This window comes from Talpa europaea, assembly GCF_964194135.1.
Source record: "Talpa europaea genome assembly, chromosome: 12".
NCBI classification, from domain to species: Eukaryota; Metazoa; Chordata; class Mammalia; order Eulipotyphla; family Talpidae; genus Talpa; species Talpa europaea.
Genome location: NC_140079.1, coordinates 893828 through 913765, shown reverse-complemented (window position 1 = coordinate 913765; position 19938 = coordinate 893828). Strand labels below are relative to the sequence as shown.

The 19938-nt window shown below is 64.2% G+C and overlaps 1 protein-coding gene across 1 annotated transcript in view; it reads right to left on the bottom strand.

Annotated features, from left to right (window-relative positions):
- Positions 1–4040: 4040 nt before the first annotated feature.
- Positions 4041–19938, bottom strand: part of MRE11 (MRE11 homolog, double strand break repair nuclease) — a gene marked incomplete at its 5' end in the record, with an annotated part of 32986 nt that continues 17088 nt past the window's right edge. The window contains 11 exons of the mRNA XM_084250287.1: positions 4041–4629; positions 5362–5440; positions 6107–6174; positions 6583–6641; positions 7727–7807; positions 8602–8809; positions 9523–9585; positions 12477–12650; positions 13388–13485; positions 16693–16819; positions 19196–19276. Of these exons, the coding sequence (XP_084106413.1) occupies positions 4576–4629; positions 5362–5440; positions 6107–6174; positions 6583–6641; positions 7727–7807; positions 8602–8809; positions 9523–9585; positions 12477–12650; positions 13388–13485; positions 16693–16819; positions 19196–19276 (1092 nt within the window). The 3' untranslated portion in view covers positions 4041–4575. The remainder of the gene's footprint in view (positions 4630–5361; positions 5441–6106; positions 6175–6582; positions 6642–7726; positions 7808–8601; positions 8810–9522; positions 9586–12476; positions 12651–13387; positions 13486–16692; positions 16820–19195; positions 19277–19938) is intronic.

Genomic DNA, 19938 nt, shown 5'->3' with positions numbered 1-19938 from the left:
CAAGCCCGACTTCCTCAGAGTAACAGCAGCACAGTGAGGCCGCCCCGAGGCACTCGGCAGACACCCGGGGCCTCGCTGTTCCTGCCTGACAGGCGGGGCGGAGCCATGGAGGGAGGCTTGGCAGGAAACCAAGTACCCACCAAGGCTACGCGGGCATCGACCCTGGGCCCAGCAAGCCCAGCTCCTGGGAATCTGCTCTGAAGACACACGTTCAAAAGCATGAAGAGGGCCAAAGCCCGCACGAGCAGCGCCGTGTTATTTGTGTAACTGGAAGTATCTGGAGTATTGAAACACCCAGATGCAGGAGCATAAGCGATAGGTTTGAAACTCGATGGAATACTATGCAGCTGTGAAAAGTGAGGACGACCTTTATCATGTGGTATTTCCAGAAGTATCGTTCCGAGAGGAAAAAGTGTGGATCATACACCATTCTGTGCAAGAAAGGGGGAAACTGAAAAACACAAACTTGTTTTTTTTTTTTAAAAATTTATTTGTTTTTATACAAGAGCTGGGGTACAGGCCAGATGCACAGGAGGGTGAGAGAACTCACCAGAGCCAGAGCGGGGAGCAGAGCAGGCAGAAGGACCGAAGGACACTGCTGAGGGGAGCCGCGGGCGGCAGGAGAGGTCTGCGCGCCATGTGGGACCCTCACCAGCCGGGGATTGAACCTGCACTGCAGAGGCTGCGGGCAGCTTCACAGTGCGGTGCTCAACCCACTGTGCCACCAGGGAGGCCCACAAACTTGCTTCTTTTAGCAAAAAGAGATACAGAAAAGCTACCCAAGAGCAGAACTGCCTGCCCACGGTGTGCGGGGCAGGATGGAGGGAGGGAGAAGGCGCACGCGCTTTGGACAGCTCATGTGTGTGGCAGCAAGTGAATGCCCCACAGACAGCGAAACCCCGGCCAGAGGGAGCCCCCTGGAAGGACGGCCCCGGGAGAGCGGGCGGCACGGACGGGGGGCAGCGTAGAGGCCAGCCGGGTCCGCAGCTGACAGGTGTGTGCGGAAGGGCACCTGCGCCCGGGCGCACAGCGTTGAGGGCAGGCGCGTCTTCACTGGAAACCACCTCTTAGGACTGAAAAAAATGACGGGCGAGTGACCGGGTAGTCACGTCGTGCCTGTGCAGGACACGCGTGGAGGGCGATTTTTAATGACAAAATGTTTAAACCTGGAGACTCTGAGAAAGTAAGAAGTTCTCTATTACTCTGGTAGATTTTCCCTGGATTCGGTACTCATTCTACTTTAAAAACCGACAGGGACGGGCTGGCTCTGAGCACTGCCGGCCACGCGGAGGGGGGGCCGGCGCAGCGTCCACGCAGCGGCATTTAGAGGGAGACGAGGCCCTCGCGGCCCAGGTCCTGTGCCCAGGACGTCAAAGGACAACGGCAACGCAGCTGTGCCGCTCGCTCTCGGAAGCAGCAGGGTTTGCTGAGGCCCCGCACAGCGCCCAGTCAGGGCCAGCCCCAGCCGGCCACACGGGCATCCCGGCTCCCAGCCCGCGGCGGAGAGAAACCGCGTTTCCCACAGTGACAAACACGAGCCGCGCAGGCACACAGGCTGGGGAGTCAAGGGCGCCCCGCAGCCTCGGCCCGCGCTCCCCACAGCCCCTGGCCTGTGCTTCTGCAGCCTCGGGCCCGCGCTCCCCACAGCTAACCGGCTATTATGTGCAATCACAGCCGAGAGCCTGCGAAAATCACTCGGCCACGCTGACGTCAAGGCACAGATTAAACATTCTTTCATTGGCTCCAAATTGAGCAGCAACATTGACTGGACGCACCAGAATGCGCTGCAACCTCAGGACAGACCAGGATGGCCTAAATGAGAGGGCAAAACAGATGTGGAGAGGTCAGGGCGTCAGGACGCGCGCTGGGGAGCCCGCTCCGTGACACGGGGATTCAACAGGCAGCGCTGGGCCTCCCTGGGGGCGCAGGGGCCAGTCTCAGCTGCCTGCAGCCTCTGCAGCACGAGTTCGATCCCCGGCCAGGGAGTGACCCACAGGGCGCAGCAGACCTCTCCTGCCGTGCCTGCTGCTCCCCTCAGCAGTGGATTTCATCAGTCTGCCTGTTCTGCTCCCCACTCTGTCTCTGGGGAATCCTCTCACCCCCCGCACCTCTGACCCGTACCCCAGCTCTTGTATGCATTATCTTTTTTTTTTTAAGATTCATCCATTTACACAAGCACTGGGTACCGTCAGAAGCGCGGGAGGGTGAGAGAATCCACTAGAGCCAGAGCGGGGAGCAGAGCAGGCAGAAGGACCGAAGGACACTGCTGAGGGACCCTCCCCGGTGGCCGGGGAGCAGCCGGGGATCGAGCCAATGCCGCAGAGGCCACGGGCAGCTTCGCCACCCAGCACTCACTCGCTGCGCCCCCGGCCCTTGTATGCATAATCTTAAAAAAAACAAACACAGGCAGCCCCTCGGGCCTCTGTTGCGAGTGCAGCAGTTTTGTCAGTTACGCCAAAAAAACAGAACGGGGAGAAACCCACCGAGAGCTGCCTGGAGAGACGCGCTCCACGTGGAACCCCAGGCGGTGAGCGCGCCCTACAGCCTCACAGCGCCACCCCGGCCCCGGGCTCCAGGCCCCCCAGACAGGGCGATCAGAGCTGTCACAGGAGGGAAGGCCGGCACCGGCAGCGACCTCGCCAGGCCGCCCCTGCCATCTGCCCGTGCAGGAAACACAAACAAGGACACCCGCGCCCCCCGGGGAGCTGTCTTTAATATGGTAATCTCGGCAGAAACAGTCTCCATGGGAGACGTCCATTTTCCCCATAAAGGGTTGTTTTCCTCTCTGTTAGAACACAGAACATTTCCTTCTGGAGCCCTCGGCATGTAGAATTTATCAAACCAGCAATTTCTTGGCTAATGGGCTGAGCCAGGGGAGCGCGCAGCGACGGGCGCGTCAACGCGCAGGGCGGGGTCACGGCACAGGCCCCAGGCTCCCTGCCCGTCACAGAGACCCAGAGGCGGGGACAGCGAAGGCACGGAGGCCACCCCGTGACTGAAGTGACTTTCTGTACTTACTGCACTTGGTGATTTCACAAGTCGAGAAGCCTGTTTGGCTCGTACGGGATGAGGCCCGAGTGAAGGGTGGTTCTCTGAGCACCAGGGACTCCCCGACTTGCTGTGACCCCAACACAGCCCCCCTCCCCCCCCGGGCTTTCAGGGGAGACCAGTCCCAGACGTGTGCTCTGGTGGGCGACGCCCCCACCTGACCCGGTCCCAGATTTCACGGCATTGGTGCAAGTGGGGGGCAGCAGCGCTCCCTTTTAAGGCTTCCCTCCTGTGAACCCCCGTTCGGGGCTGGCCACACTGCCCGCCCGGCAGCCGGAGGTCACTGTGCCGAGTTGCCTACGGGTCACATGGGCTGTGCGTCCTCACCTGAGACCGGCTCCTCCAGAGGTGCAGGCTCCCTGACCCCCGCAGGCCCTGCTGGCCTAAGACCCAGCCCACCTGAGATCCTGACCCCCTCCTCCCCACGACGGGAGCACCGCTCCTGTGGCGTCCACCCCATCCAGCAGACGCCAGGACAGGAGACGGGCAGACGCGCCGAGGAGGTTCCCTGAGACGAAGCCCTGGCCCCGCCACCTGCTGAGACCCCCTCGCTGCAAGGCCCTGAGGACGTCCTCCAGGAACCGTCCAGGAGGCAGAGCGAGGCCTGAGCAGAGGCTGGGCCCCCGGCCGCCTCGCGGTGACCAGCCGGCACTCGGCCCTGCTCTGCACCCCACCCTCCTCGCCCGCCTCCCGGGGAGCCCGTCCCTGGACATGGGAGAGGACACGGACGTGGCCCTGCTGCCTCAGCAGCACGTCGGGGCGGCCGTGCTGGGGGCTGCACAGCGAGCTGGGGAGCCCGCGCCAGCATCTCCGTGCGCTGCAACCACAGGCGCGGCCGACCCGGAGGCTCAGGAGGCCCGCAGGACCCCTGGGACGGCAGGAAGGTGCAGCCCCCATTTCAGAAAGAGGAAAGCGGCAGTCACGGGGAACAGACAAGGCCACCGTCACCGGCGGGAACGAAATCTTTTGAAAGTTTTGCTAAGAGAATCACAACCTGAGGACCCTGAGGCTGGCTGTGTGGGCACGAGCGTGTCTAACTCCGCAAAGCGCCGGGTACGTCTGGCCGGGGGTGGCTCAGGGTGGCACCGGGGCCCGGAGAGGACGCAGGCGGGCAGCGGGCTCGGCGCAGGGTCACGCCGGGGGCCGAAGCAGACCCCGAGAGCCCCTCTCCTGACTGGCTGAACGCGGCCTCTGCTGTGGAGTAGACGCTTGTCTCTTACGGCGTGAGCACGAGTTCCTCTGCCGCAGACACACACCCTGAGTCCCAGAGCGCGCCGGGCCAGGCCACCAGCCAGGAGGGAGTCCGGGGAGGCCCGGAGAGGCCAGAGGAGGCCGGGAGAGGCCGGGCCATCGCCCTTCCAGTCAGGAGCCGGGCCGAGGAACCCACAGGGGCCGCCACCACACAGCAGCGCCTCCTCCGGGCCTCCGTCCACAGCAACACCCGCAAGGTCTCCCACCGCAGCGCCTGCTCGCAGCACATCCGCCCCTCCGGGCCTCGGCGGCTGCCAGGGCCCCCCAGAGGCTCGGTCATCTCCGGGTTCCCCGCGCAGAGCTCATCCTCGCGAAGGGGTCGTCGTCGTCCTGCAACGACACGCGGGCGTCACCTGGGCCCCCGCGGCCGGGCAGGCGGACACGCCGGAGGCGCCGCTGCACGGGGTCGCCCTCCTCCCTCACGGCAGACGCCGGCTTTTCTACCCGAATAAACACGAGCAGGCGGTCACCTGTCCTCCTCTGCCTGCCGTCCTCGGCCGTCACTCCACCATTGAAATAAATAAATGCAGCTAAACTCTCAGCGCGCGTCAGACGTGAGAGCCTGTCCCGGGCGCGTGCGGAGGCCACACGGGGCTCCCCGCACACCTCGCAGCCAGGAGAGGTGGGATCAGCCGGAAACACCAGTGCGCCTGGCTGCGCTCTCTGCCCGGGGACGGGCTCGCCTGCTTACTGTGTCTCTGGTACATACGACGTTCTGGAAGCAGCCAAGAGGGCAGTGACACTACTCAGTACCCCTAACTCTCACCCCCACCACCGCTCAGGGCTAGAGCTAGGCGCTGCTCTCAGACTGATGCAAGGGGCCCCCGAGCGAGCACTCTTTCAGGTGTTTCCGAGAGGAACAGCGGAAGGAGGGGTCTCCGCTCAGAGCCCACGAGGCTGGCGCAGCGCCACGCATGAGGAGACCAGCCCGCATGGCCTGAGGACTTAAGAAAGAGAAGCACCAGCAGAGCCTCCTAGGTCCGGCGGGTGCCGCCAGGCACGGCCCAGCCTCACAGGCCCCGAGGCACCGTCCAGGGAGGCGCCAGCACACGTACCACTCACCTCGTCTGACTCGAAGTCCACTCCTCTGGCCGCCCGGCCCTGGGACCCACACCTGCTGGAGGCCACCGAGCCCGGCCACCTGCGGCAGAGACATGGAGACACGGGAGGGTGACGTGCAGAACCCGCGAGGGCTGCGTCCTGGCTACAGTCCCACTCGAGGGCCTCCGGCGCAGTGGGAAGGCCCAAGGCCGGTGTGGCCCGTGCCCCAGCCCAGGCGAGGACCGCAGCCACGTCACCCCAGTGCCAGCCCCAGTGGTTCGGGAGCGAGGAAACTCATCTCCTCTCAAGCCAGACCTAATTCTCCTCCTGAGGTGATGAAAAGGCTGAGGTGACAGGGATGCTGGAGCAACATCAGTGGCAGCGGGGGCGGAATGGGGTGCGGCCACAGTACAGGGCGCATCCCTCCCCGCCAGACCCAACAGCACGTTCACACTGAAACTAAGGATTGGAAACCCGGCTGATCATTTTCTGAAGTAGGCCCTGCCCTTCTGAGGCCGGGCGGCACTGTGCCCCCCGATGTGCGCACCCAGGCAGGGCGGGAAGACAAAGTGAGAAACGGGTCATTAAAATCTCTCAGTGACACTTGGGACACGTCGGCGCTGCGAGCAGCCTCGGTCTGTCCCTTACACCCGCCCACCCCGAGAGGCCGAGGAGCAGCCCGCCAGAGCGCCGCGGCCCGGACAGACGTCCGAGGGGAACTCGACATCCTGCTCCTCAGACGCGCCTGGCGGGCGCCTGCGCCTACCTGGGGCCTGCCTTTGACGTGGTGGGGGAGACGTCTTCTTCCTCGTCCGAGTCATCCACCACGATCTCCTGGGGGACAGGACAGCGGGGCGCTTTGTGGGAAGGGGACCACACGGAGCCGGAGAACGACCTGCTGCTGGGCGCGGGCGCAGGGCGGCCAGGGAGACGTGCTCTGCCCCACTGGGGTGGGGGCTGCAGTCCGAGCTGAGGCCCCGAGACGCCGCCGCCCTCATCTGGAGCCACCTCAGCCGTCAGGCCCAGGAGCAGAGACCTCTGCCCCCCACCCCCCGCCCTCAGGGCAGCGTCCAGGCTGGGTCCGGGTTCAAAACGAGATTTTAAAATCCCAGACACCCCGTCTCGGGCCAGGGGACACCCCACTCTTCGCCTTCTCTATTCGCTCTGCAGATGAAAGAGCCGACAGCTCGGGGGGCGGGAAATACAGGTGTCGAGGCACGCCCTGACTCCGCTTGTCCTCACCTCTGAGTAGCTCTTCGCGGCAGCACTCCGGGAGGGCTGCTGTCGGGTGGGCTTAAAGGCTGTAATGAAAGGACGAAACACCCACTCAGTTATTAAGACAACTGAGAAAACCTCACCCATCTTGAAGCAACGGCTTTCAAGGTCCCACCTAATTACAGCACCACCTGCATCTTCGTAAAGCCTGGAGGCGGGTGCTCTCCCTACACCTGCACACGCCCCGAGGGGACCCCCGGGCCTCTGCTGCCCAAAGCTCCTGATGCTTCACGGGAAGGACGTAATTCCTGGGAGACCCGGATGCTCCCCAGCCGGCCCCTAAGTTCCTCCACCACCCTTCACGCCGCGTCATCTCTCGCGTGATCACTCCCTTCGCGGAAAACAGCTCCACGGACGAGCGGCCCTCCGCGGCCAAGCCGGGGCACAGGGGGCCTTCCTGCTGCGAGCAGGCCAATCACACACGCTCTCGGCACCGCGCCTGCCTCACGCTGGCGGGGGCCGCTGACCCTGAGGACGGGAACGCTGCTCGTGCCTCCCGATAGACTCCCCTGGGAGACGGAGTCCGACGGTCCGGGCTGTCAGGCGTCAGTCCTGGCCACACGCGACTCAATAGCTAACCTCAAGTGACGCGACGTGAGTGAGGCGTCCAGAATAACCTACACTGACTGTTTTCATAAATCTGGCGAACAATTTAGGCAGATCCCATAAACCATTAGGAATAGTTTCTAAACGGGCCCCCAAAGCTGGAGGCCAGCTTTCACACCCACGTCCAAGCGCCCTAACACACTCTCACTGCACACAGCGGAGCGCTGCCCCGCCCAACAGCAGACGCCCCGGGCAGAAGCCCATGGCGCGCCCCGCCCTGCCCTTCTCTCCCGACGCCTCCCGGGGAGGCACGGCCGTGGGCTCCTCTGAGCTCGGAGCTGCCCCTGCAGGAAACGGTGACGCCTGTCTAAAGTAAGAAACTGTGAAGCGTAACTTTCATGTTCACTCTTTCCAGGGGCTCAAGTGAAAGGCAAAGACCTTGCAAAGGCCGTCTGCTCTGCTGCCCTGCAGCCGACTCCGGGCGGCCACACCAGCCAGTGAGGCGCACGGGCCACTCTGGCCTCCCTGCCTGGACCCGGCACCGCCGCCCGGCCGCCGCACTCACCGTCCAGAACAGACATGCTTCTGGGCACCGACGGGGCGCCCCTCGAGCTCCTGCCGCGAGTGGTCGTCTCCAGGCCGGGGCCTGCTGCGAGAGGAACGGGGGTCAGCAGCGGCCCTGGCGGCAGGCGCGGCTGCTCTGAAGCCAACGCCAAGATGAAATCCCCACAGTCACTCCAGACAGCTCGGACCTCGAGAGAGACGTCGCGTCTGGGCAGCCGAGGCTCAGAGACCCACAGGCCACACTGGGCTCGCAGTTCAAAAATAAACACTTCAGTAAATGTTTCGTGAATGTAAGACGGAGGAAAGCAGTCACCCACAGAAGACGAGGCCGCCTCTGGCCAGACATCTCTACATGCTCTGCGCCTCCCCGGCGTCAACCCCCGCGGGGAACACCCAGCGGGTGGGCTCAGGGCACCGCAGGCGCCAGCGGCAGCACATTCCAGGGAACAGGACCGCGACGCCAGCGATCACTTTAGACGACCGAATTTTCTGACTTGTTTCTGGACAGATGCGTGACGCCCTCTGCAGGAACGCGGGCCTCTATCTCGCGACAGTAACAGAAACGGCAACTCCCACCACCCGGAGTCCCTTCCCGCTGCCGACAGCCAGTACCGGCCGTTCTCCTGCCCCGCCCGCACCGGCCTCACAACTACTTTGAACACATGGGAGCAAACATGATGTTAAATGCACTGAAAAGTATGAGACAGATAGTGACGTTCTCTAGAAAGACCCTCAAGAGCCGCCAAACCCTTGGCGCGAGGCACCCCAGCAGAAGGGAACACGCACCCTGGGCAACCCTGACCCCGGCGGGCAGGCCCGGGGCGGGAGGCTCAGCTCTGACAATGGGGCACCTCCCGTCTGCCAGCCAGCTCTCACCCCTTCCGCGCTGAGACCCTCCTCTGGACGAGGCGGCCTGGCCCCGGCCTCTTCGGCCCCGGCCCCGGCCCCGGCCCGTGGGCGCTGGCGCAGAGCTGTCGTCGGAGTCCTCGGCCAGCTGCTCCGCCCTCTCTATGCTCAGGAGGTCGTCGGCGCTGAAGGCGGGGTCCTCCGACTGAGACCGCAGGGCTCGCGCCCTGGTCATGGCCTGCAGGGGCAGAGGGAACAGGTGGCGACGGTGCCGGGCGGGGGTGCGCCTGGTCAGGCGGACCCGCTGCGCTCTAACGGTGCTGCCAGCTGTGACCACCGAGTCCTCCATCCATGCACCCGGTGCCCGCGGCTCAGCACCCCTTGATAGGTGACGCGGCCTGTAAAACGAGACCTTCTGAGAAACAAACTTCAGACACTAAAGCTTCAGATCGGGAGCAGCAGGACACTCGGCCCGCGCGCAGCGCCACCACCCCGAAACTCGCTGTAACCCACCCAGTGCGACAGGCTTGGGAAACGAGAAACAAAAAATGAAATTTTAGGGTGCTTTTCTTTTTATTCTTGAACACCACCAATGTTCTTCAATGTACTGTTCCTAAAATATCACCTTCATAACCTGAAACCCACGTGCAGCATCGCGTGACGGGGTGTGCCAGGAAGGCCAAGTGTGCCAGGAAGGCACACATGGGCATCCACCTGCACACGCCACTGTTTCTTTGCCCAAAGCCATCTTCTCAGTGGGGGGAGGTTTCACCCCGTAGTGGCCGGGCCTGGTTGGCTGGCAGGGTCTGTCGTGACAGACCTGAGCCCCAGACGCAGAGAGGGTGAGCACGTGGCCTGCGGGGCCCGCACCAGGCCCTGCCCGCAGCCTGACCCCAACACTCGCCCTCACCGCCCCCCCGCCAGCCGGAGCATTTCAAGCAGAAGGCTTACCTCGCGGACCTCGTCATCTTCCTCGCTGGCGTTCTGCCGCCTGCTCTCTCTGAAGAGACGGACCTGGTGGCAGAGCAAGGCAGGCGCTGCTCACCGCGGCAGAGGGCCACCCACGTGGCATCTCCACCGCAACGGACAACAAAGCACACTCCATCTCACGACGACGGATCAGTCCCATCTCCCAGCGGCGCACACGCTCAGAAACCCACCGCCAGCAGCGCCCCAGCAGACACCGCCATCCGTGCCAGCGCCCCAAGTCATGGGAACGAGGTCTCGGGCTGCAGAGGGACGCTTGGCAACCCTGTGGGTGTCCCACGCCAGCAAGTCAGGCCCGAAAGCCTCTCCCTCAGGGGTCTGCATCACCTCACAGCGCTCTTGGCTACCCTGTGGCCTGGCAGGCTCCGCGAGGACATCCCGGGGCAGGCCTGAGGGCCGCTCCATGAGCAGCGGGCCCAGAGAGCCTGCACTTGCCATCCACCACCCCCACACCGGGCCAGGCTCTCAGCGCCAGCGCCCAGTCAGTCGGGACCCACGCAGCACAGGTGCACCGACCCCACTGAGGCCGGTCACTGCAGGCGCTGAGAACGCACGGCGGACCAGCAGCCAGACGGTGCCCTCGCAGCCCCACTGTACGTGCGCGTGCGGTCAGTGGACAGGACAGGTGACGTGCATCTCAGCAGGCCTGCAGCATCAGGTGACACCCCCAGCTGGGCCAGGAGGGCGAGGCGCCTCTGCCCAGGCCAAGGCCTTTCCTGCCCTGCTCAGCCTGCACTGTGAGTTACATACAAGGGTTATATGGCCAGAAGGGCGAAGAGAGCCCCTGGGAACTAATGCAAAGAGCCTGGGGCCCAGTGCAGTGTGCAAAGAAGGACCTGGGGGCGGCCAGTGCCTGCCATCGCTATGCCACCGGCCTGGCAGCGAGCCCTGGTGCACCCGGGGCTCATGGGTCCTTTCCAGAACCTGCACCTGTGCCACCTCTGCAGACGGTGAGCTCCTGCCGCGGAAAGCACAGCTGAGGCAGGCAGCTGGCGGGCATGCGGCTGCCACGGAGGCGCCAGCGGGAAGGCTGGACAAGAGCCAGGGCAGCAACAGTGGGAAGGAGTCCTGCAGGGAATTGGGCAAGTCACTCCCAACAGGCGGTGCTGCCCGGCCCCATCCCGGACGACCCCTCGTTTTCCCAATCCCCAGTTTCTGCCCTTTCCAGAATGTCCTGGGGTTGGAACTGTGCGGAGGAACCTTCCAGGCTGGTTTCTCCGACCCAGCCACGTGCAGCCATCAGCACCCGCCAAGTCCAGGCTCAAGAGGCAATGCACCACGGCCCTGCCCGCACGCCACTCAGCAACCCTGGCAGCGTGTGGTGGCTGCTTCCAGTGCCACCCCGCGCAGCCCCGCTGTGGTGCACACATGCAGGCCTCGCACGGACGCCCTCCGCAGGTGCCGGGGAAGGAGATCGGGTCAGGTACCGAGTCTGTTCCGCCAGGCTGGTGGCCGTGGGGGCCGTCATCCCCTGCGTGTCCTGAGCGCAGGCCGTGGCCCCATGTGCTCGCCTGCGTGTCTGTGCTGGGCGAGTGTCAGAGCTTGGTCCATTGCTAAAGAGGGTGAATTCTCCCCTCGAGCTGCCAGAGCCCCCGGGCCCCAGTCTTGTCAACGTGCCCCAGGCCCAGTCTGAGCCACCTTCTCACTCTAGACGGCGGCTTTTGTGGAGCAGCTTCTCCTTCAGTTGGGCCCAGGGCAGCGCTTTTTCCCCACAGACCCTGGCGTCGGCACGGCCTGAAATGGCGCTGCACAGCCGCCTGGCTTGCTCCCATTTCAGCTTCTAGGAGCGCGAAGGTCACGCCTCCACATTTCGGGGAGCGGGCGCTAAGCTGGGAAGCGCCCCTGCTAACGACAGCGGGTCAGCACGTGCATCGGCCTGGCGGCGGGAGTCAGGGAGCGGCCGCTTCGAAAGTAATGCTGCTTGCTCTCCTGGGAGGGCATCTGGAAAACACACTCCATCTCCTGTAATCCCCTCACCGGAGCACGGCTGATGCCGCGTCTGGAGGGCTGAGCGCACACGGCTGAGCGGAGGGGCCTCGCGAGCCTTCTCCTCGGGCAGTGTTTCCTAGGAAGCACTCGCGGCGTTGCTGCAGACTGCCCTGCGGAAGGGCAGTTCCCGAGGGCTGCAGGGCCCTCTCTGTCCTGCAGATGCTTCCAGCTCTTCCCCAGAGAATGGCTGAGATGCGTCACCCACACAAGAACCTCGACCCCGTGGCGCCCCAAGCCAACTTCCCCGTACTCCAGGGCGAGCTGCTCCCAACACGCCCGCCAGGCCCCCGCCCCACCCCGCCGGCCCGCAGCTGGCAGCGCCTCCCCGGGCGCCGCCACCTTGATACCTCCCGTGTCCGAGCGCTTTGCTGTTCTAGGCTCACTGCCACGTTCATGCCCTTTATTCTTCTTTGTGTTGCAATATCCAGCATTTCCTTAGGGTTTATAGAGTCTTGCCACTAAGAACATGAAGCTTTTTTCTGGAAAGGTGCAATTATTTTCTCCACACCAAGAACCTCCAATTTTGTTCCTTGGGGATCTGGTATCAAACATTCAAATGCCTCAGGGAGCTGCAGCTAAAGAGCTTCCCTCTGTGATTCTTCCACTGCGGCTTCCGGAGGAAACCCAAACTCTCAACCAAATCTTACCCAGCACTGGAATGGCAGAAACTACCAGCCCACAAGGGCCACTTGGGCACTTTCGGGATCGCCAAGAGCAGACGTGGTTTGTGGGAAGCACCCGACGCGCCAGAGGCCCTCACGTGAAGGCTGTTCTAGGCGCTGCCCAGACACTGTCGAATTTCACCCTTAGCGCGTGACCTCAGCATCACGGGGGAGGAACGGAAACACCAAGAAGGCGACTCGGGCTTGCCCAGCGCAGCTCGAGGAGCTCCCGGGGAGACGCCCGCAGACACCGCGGCCGGGACTCACCTCCTCGTCGATTCTATCCTCCAGGGCGTCGATGTGGCGCTCCTTGAGGAAGCGCTGCGTCTTCTCCAGCTGGTACTTTACCAGCTCCTCGATGGCATCTTTCTCCTCCTTGTCCACAAACTCCTGGACGGCCTCCCCCATGCCCCTCTCCGTCAGAAGCGAGAGCTGCACGTTCTGTGGGAGGGAGACACGGGGGCGGGAAAGTGCCGGCACCGCAGCCAGGCACGGACCCCGGGGCAGGAGCGCAGGGCGGGCTGGGCAAGGGCACGTAAGTGGGCGCTGACGGCCAGGCCGGCCAGCATGGCAGGCAGGGCCTCGGGGCGCCCCACCCTCTGCGCTGCGTGGTGAGGACAATCCCCATGAAACGGGGCTGAGGTCGCCGAGCAGCTGACTGTAAAGTGGGAGGTGACGGGGGCCGTCCCGGTGGGACAGAGGAACCAGAGGGAGGCAGCGCGAGGTGACCGGGGAAAAGCAGCCAACCCGAGGGGCTGATTCTAAGGGCGAAGGAGCACGAAACGCGCGGCCTCTCAAGCCAGGGGGGTCAGGACACGGAGCCTGCCCCGGCGCCTCCAGAAGGACAGGGCCCTGCCGACACCTGCTTTCCGACCCACGAGTCAGTGCAGGCCCCGCCCCAGCGCCCCGGGACGCTGGGCTGCGGGGGTTTCTCTCAGCAACAGGAGACGGGCCCGAGCAGGGGCCAGGGGGCAGGCGCTGCCGCAGTGCTGGCCGGGACTCCGACGCGGGGACAGAGGACAGGGTGCCCACGGGGACGGTGGCGCCGCGGGACCACAGCCCTGCCGCAGCCACGTGCACCCCTGCCGCAGCTACACCCCTCGCCCCGGGGGCACCGGGCCCGCTGCGCATGGGCGCACCCACACACGTCCTCCCGCTGCCCTGGCACCCAGAGCTACCTTCTCTGCGGTCTCAAAGTACTGCTTGACGAGGTCTTCCACCCTCAGGGTCATGCCCTCCGCAGGCCTGGTGACGAGCTTCCCGAGGTTGACCTCTTCTGGAAGACAGAGGCCCCGAAAAACAGCTTTTGCCTACGGCGAGCCCACCCCGGGCCTCCTGCCGGGGTCCCGCGGCACCACAGGAAGACAAAGGCGCCGGCCACCTCCCGCTCTGGGCTGGGCAGGGGAGACGCCGGCTCCTCCGTGACGGGGTCGGCAGCACCGCTCCGGGCGGCGGGTCAGGGCTCCCCAAGGCCCGCCAGCGGCAACGGCTCAGAGGCAAACAGCAGCTCGAGGACGCCCTGGGCCGCGCGGGGCTGCGAGCCTCGGACACGCACACAGAGAAGGAAGCGCGTGAGGACGCCTGCTGGGGGGCCCAGGACGCTCGCAGCTGCCACACACGCACGCACACACGCGCGCGCACATGGCCAGGGGCTGGCGGGCTAGAGCTCTGGAAGCCACGCCGACAGGGAAGCGGAAGACGGCTCTGCCGAGGGGGCGAGGCTGCAGGGAGGCGCCGGCGGCCCCCGCCGTGGCACAGCCCCTCGAGGTGACGGGCGGCACGGGCTGATCTTTGCCTTCAGGCCGGAGACACTGGAGCACACGCATCACCCTGAATGCTGCTCAAGAGAAGGTGTTTCATCTCATGCCGCCGCTTCGCAGATTGGTGCTTTTTTTAAATACAAAATTACTTAAAAATGCAGAAGAGTCTAAAACAACGTCCTCCGTGAAAGCGTAAAAGCCGTCGATGTGGTGAAACCTCAGGCCCGACTACCGTCTATTACTGAGACAGGTGCGTAAAGCACCCTCGCGCGCCCCACGCAGGACGGTGGTCCCGGGAGCGAGGCCAGAGGGCCCTGGCAGGATGGCGAGCGGGTCCAGCACCTGCCGCCTCGCGGGCCAGCTTGGGCAGGCCGCGTCAGGCCGTGCGGCTCACAGGGTGCAGGCAGGATGGGAAGGCAGGACTCCCGCCCCAGCACCATGTCTGCCAGTGAGGCGGTCAGGGCTAGGACAGAGGCCCCGCGCCGAGGAGAGATGCAGGACCTCGGGGAACCGCCTGGGACAGCCAAGCACAGCCGCCTGCGGCCTCGGGCTGCGGGGGAGGAGGTGGGACAGCCCACAACGCCGGCGTGCGAGCCCCACAAGGAGCCCATCAGGCCGCACAGCCGCCGTCCCGCCCCGCACACCAGGGGCCCCGCGGAGCGCACCCAAGTGGGCCACGCCCCGGGCAGCTGACCAGGAGACACTCCAGAGGGTCACGCCTGCCCCAAGCAGATCATGCTCAAGCAGAAAGGGACTCGCTGCAACAAAGCTGACCGCAGGTGACACTCAGGTGAGCGAAGGGCGCCGGCTCTGTGCTCTGCCAGCTTGGCGGTGCCCAGGGAATTCAGTTAAAGCAAACCACTGTGGCTCGGCAACTCACTCAAGTTCGCAGCCTAATTCCTGGGCTCACGCTCAGCCAAGCAAGGACCCACCCCAGGCGCCAGCAGCAGCGGGGAGAGGCTCGGGGACCACCACAGCTCTCTAAAGGCAGAACAGCGCTCCCCAGGACAGAGGCTTGGGCCCTGAGGAGATGCTGCTGAGGGCGCGCGTCACCGAAACCAGCGGGACGGGGCGTCCTCTCACCCTGCTGCCCGCCGCCGTCAGTGGTGGCAGTGGCTGCTCAGAGCGCGTAACTGCCCTTCGTGATGGACGCTCAGGTGTGAGCTGTGAGCTGACCGGTGCTCAACAGTCCAATCAGACATGTGGGTGACAGAGGAGATAAGCCAGGTTGGAGGGAGATAAGGAGCCCCCAGAAAAGGAGACGACCCGGGGCCCCCGAAGAGGGAGAGACGACTCCAGCCCCTGAAGAGAGGAAGACGGTTCCGGCCTCTGAAGAAAGGGAGCAGCAGCGTCCAGCGGCCGCCCGAGGAGGGGAGGAGCCGAGGACCTGGTCACAGACGGGTCTCGGGCCTGCTCCGACGTCGCCTGAGGAGCCCCGGAGGCCCCGGCCTGGCGCCTCTAAGAGCTTGTTTGTGGCTGGTGCCAGGTGAGCAGCCGCCACGTGTGGGCGCAGCGAGCTCGTTACTCCTGGCTGTGAAGAAACCCCGGGTGGTGGCTCCTGAGCCTGAGGTCTCGCAGCCGTGCGCACGGGTGAGACCCCGACGGAGACTGTCCTCTCATCGGGCCTGTCCTCTGGCTTTTGGCCTTTTTGGCCTTTGGGGGCTTTGGGGGGCGCTCTGGTCTCAGAGACCTTGTGGCCTCTCATGGCCTCCCTGCCCGTTTCAGTGGAACGAGGCCACTCTCCGCCCGTTTCAAAATGTCAGAAAGTGCAAACAGGCCCCAGGTGGTTTCGCGCGTGTGTGGAATGTAAATAACCAGAGAAACACAGGCCGGGCCAGGCCGACAGGAAGCCTGGACTCCTCGAATGACATAAGGCAGACGCCCCGGGGGGGCAGAGGAAGGGACGGAGGGAAGGTGACTGGGCTTGGCACTGAGCTCGGGGAGACTCGGTGCAGCTCCCACAACTGTGTAGTTGTGTAAACAATCGGCAGGCCAGTAAAATCGGAAACAAAATTCGCAGGCAAAACATCATCCTCTGGTATTTGCGCCCTAAACCGCATTCCCTGAGCTCCGCTTAAATAGCCAAACTGGCTCGGGCTGCAGGGGCAGCAGGAGACACGGGCTGACCACACCGCGAGCACGCGCCCACCAGGGCGGGCCGAGGCGCCCAGGAGACACACAGGCCGGGTGTGCTGGGGGACCCCTGGGGCCCAGCGGCTCTCAGAACACGCTCTGCCAGCCGCGGCCAGCGCTCTCCGGAGAGCTGTGCTCCCACGCCCGGGACGCGCCGGGGTGGACGCTGCGGGGAGGGCAATGGGAGTTAGTCAACGATCATCAGGAACCCCCACTCCGTCTCTGGCGGGTGTCTGTGTCACAGGACGGGGATCTCCCCGCGTCGCCGCACAAGCCAGCGTGACAGACAGCGCCAAGACGGGGAGTGCACACAGGAAGGTTCTGAGCAGTAAACCCCGAAGGTGCTGCACGCTGTCACCTCAGCCGCGTGTGCGCAGAGCGACGTCAGCAGGGCACGCCGTGTGTGCATTTGACAGCTGGTCTGAGAAGTGACTGAGCTTTAGAGGACAGACATTCCGCCAACAGCCAGCGTGTCTAATTACAGGACGACACCCGACCGCGTCCCATCACTGGACGTTTAGTTCAGTCAAGACTGGTTCGGGTGAACCCTTGAAGAGCATTTTTTAACTTGTAAAAAGTAACCCGCTTACCCGTTTTTTCCTTCTGTTCTCTGCGCCTGAAAAAATGGATCACATCCTTCGGATTAGCCACGCGGTCCACAAACTTCTGGCTGAAGCGAAGAACGTTGAAAGGCTCGAATCCCCCGCTGTAGTCCACCTGCAATGCACCCGGCGGTCAGAGGAAGGAGTCATCGCTGCGCTTCGTTTTCAAGCTCGCGATGGCGAGCACGGAGCTCGGGGGAGACTCTGAAGCGCTGCTCCACTTCACCACTGACTGAGAAAATAAAGTTGCAAGAGTTTCTGAGCTCATGCAAAACACTTTGCGCAACAGAACGGAGATGGGCAGCCGTCCCGAGGCTGGAAAGGTGAGAGTTGCCGGGCCGGGCCGGGCCGGGCCGGGCCAGGCACCGCCGCGGACGTGGAATTCCTCAACGCCTCTTTAAACTTCCCAACAGAAAGAAAATGCTCCTCCACAAAATGCCAGGCCCAGGCGCGGGCCTGTCCTCACGGAGACGCTGCCACACCAGACAGGACCAGAGCTGGGCAGCCCGCGGAGGAGACTCAAGCCTGAGAGGCATGGGCAATGGCTCCCCTCGAGCTCAGGACACATGCTGAGACCCAGCCGAGGAGCACACGGCTGCGGGGGCCCGCAGACCTTCACTGTGTCTCCCTAAGGGGCGTCGTCCCCCCCCCCCCACACCTGATGTTGATGAGCGTGCACCGCAGGGCCCCACCTGCCCGCCCGCCCCGCCCCCGCGGTCACTGCCACGTTTGTCTCCTCCCAGACCTCCACCCATCGGGACCCCCTGCTGGGGACCACCATGCGCCAGCAGGCCAGGGAGGGGCTCCGTCAGCGCCCCTACTGGAGCCCGCCCTGCAGGCCACCGCGCATCCGCGTGAGACGGAGACCTGCTCCCGCGCCTCACAGACGACGACACAGCATGCCGGCGGTCCCCCAGGTCCGGGGTCTCCAGCGTGTCAGGCAGGCGGACACAAGGACCGTGGGGTCTCCTGCACTGACAAAGAGGAACCATGTGACCCCCAAAGCAAGCGTGTCTGCATCCCCCAGACCATCACACAGCCGCCGTGCGGAGAGCAGAAAACACGGATGCTGCCGTGTCCCCGCACTCCTCAGACGGCTCTCCTGACACTGAACAGGGCGGGTTCGCTGTCCAGGAGGAAGGGAGGGGGAGACGCTCACACAGACACGAGCGGGCAGGAGAGGGGCTGCGGCGGCTTTGCAAAGGGAGGTCCGTGGGCGCGCGCTGCCATCAGGTGCCAGCCCGGCTCCATGGGGCCCTCCTGCTCCAGAGCCACAGGACTGTCACAAGCAGGTCTCCTGAGGCCCTCCTGGGCCGGCCGCCTTCAGTGCAGAGGGGACCTCTGCCCAAGACAGGGCGTCAGGCGGGAATCACAGGAGTCGGGCTCAGCCACAGCCGCGAGAAAGCAGCGGAGAGCAGCACGCTGGGCGCTGCCCCCCCCTCCCCCCCCCCGGTAGGAGCAATGGAGGGTCCAGCTGCTCGAGACTGCTCAGCTGGCGGCAGAGCCAGGACCCAAGCCTGGCCGTGGGCTCCAGACTCTTCTCCACGTTCTTATCCCAGGGCTTCTCAAGCATTCACAAAATGTGGGGGTCATGAGGAAATCAATTCAGTGGAGCCTGGGGTTCTGCATTTTTCAGAACTCCCGGAGAGGTCAGTGCTGCTAGTCTGAGGCCCACATTCCCTCAGCACCAGGCTTTCAGGGACCCCAGACCTCAACAAGGTGTGTCACCTGGAGGGTAGGCCTGGCAGCCCCTCACAGCGGTCAGCGCAGTCACGGACCTGGGCTGGCCAGAGGGCCGAGCCACAGCGCCCACGGGCACCAGGAGGGCAGGGGTGCCCACCCGTGACAGCGACGGTCACCTCCCCGAGATGGCCGCAGCAGGTGCAGAACAGAGCAGGAGGATGGGAGAGGCGACTCTCCGAGGGCTGGGCAGAGAGTAAGACCACAGAGGAGGGGCTAGAGGAAGACAAGGTGCCCGCTGTTATTGGCTGTAATGACGGACAGGAGAAGCAGGAGGGACAGGCACGGGAGACACCTCAGCTCCTCAGAGCCTCCGACGCCCACAAACTCAGCCCCCTCAACGCAGCTGACAAGCCTTGCTAAGCGCCAGGAGCTGTTCAGGAATCTTTGGACACACCATGGAGGAGGCCCCACAACAAGCCAACCGCGGCGGGCGGGCAGGGTGGCCGTGGGGCCCAGGCAGATGAGTAAAGGGGTGTCTTCAGGGGTAGTATGAGGCTGCAGAGGCGGGGTGGAGGGAGCTGGGGGAGCTCTCGGTCACCTCCCAAGAACAACAGCACTAGATGAAAAGTGAGGAAAACGAGGGAAAGAACCCAAGTTCTGAGAATCCGCCCATGGTGCAGCAAATCCTGTGAGCACGCCCCACCCCAGGGATGCCCGCACCGCAGGGGCCTGTCACACCTCCTCAGGGTACCCCCAAGAGCACCCCCACGCCGAAATGAGGGGCCCTGGAATCGCCAGAAGGACTCACTCGCAGGCGGATGAGCGGCTTCTCCGGCTGCCGGGCATTCCCCAGACGCTCCCGCTCGGCGTTCTCCAGCATGCCCTCGACCTCGGGAGAAAAGCGCGCGAAGATGAAAACCAAGACCTTCATTCCAGTCCCGGTCACTCAGCGTGCCGGCAGCAGGCACGCTCGCCGCAGGGACCCATGAGCCACAGGCCCACCTCTGCCTGCCACCCACTCGGGCGCCCCCAGGAGATACTGTCCCTCTGCTCCCGCCAGGCCCACGCCATCACGCGCCTCTGCACGAGAGGCCTGCGTCAGGAAGGCCCCTGTTTCCACAGCATGTTTCTGAGAAGAACCTGGAGCACGACTCCTGCTCTGCTTTCCGCCTGTGTTCCAAAATGGCTCCCCTCAGCTTACAGCAAAGCAACGAACCAAGGAACTTAACTTTTTCAGCCATCCCTGCAAGACGGGATGGAGCATTTGACAGTTACAAAGGTTTCAGGTCCATTTTCTTTGGAAGTGTTCAAGTTTAAAGAACCGAGAAGAGGGCCTCCCCTGGTGGCGCAGGGGGTCGAGTGCCGCACTGTGAAGCTGCCCGCAGCCTCTGCAGCGCCAGTTCGATCCTGGCCGGCCGGCAAGGGTACCACATGGCGCGCAGACCTCTCCTGTCTCGCCCGCTGCTCCCCTCAAGAGTGTACTTCGTCAGTCTGCCTGTTCTGCTCCCCGCTCTGTCTCTGGTGCGTCCTCTCACCCTCCCGCGCATCTGG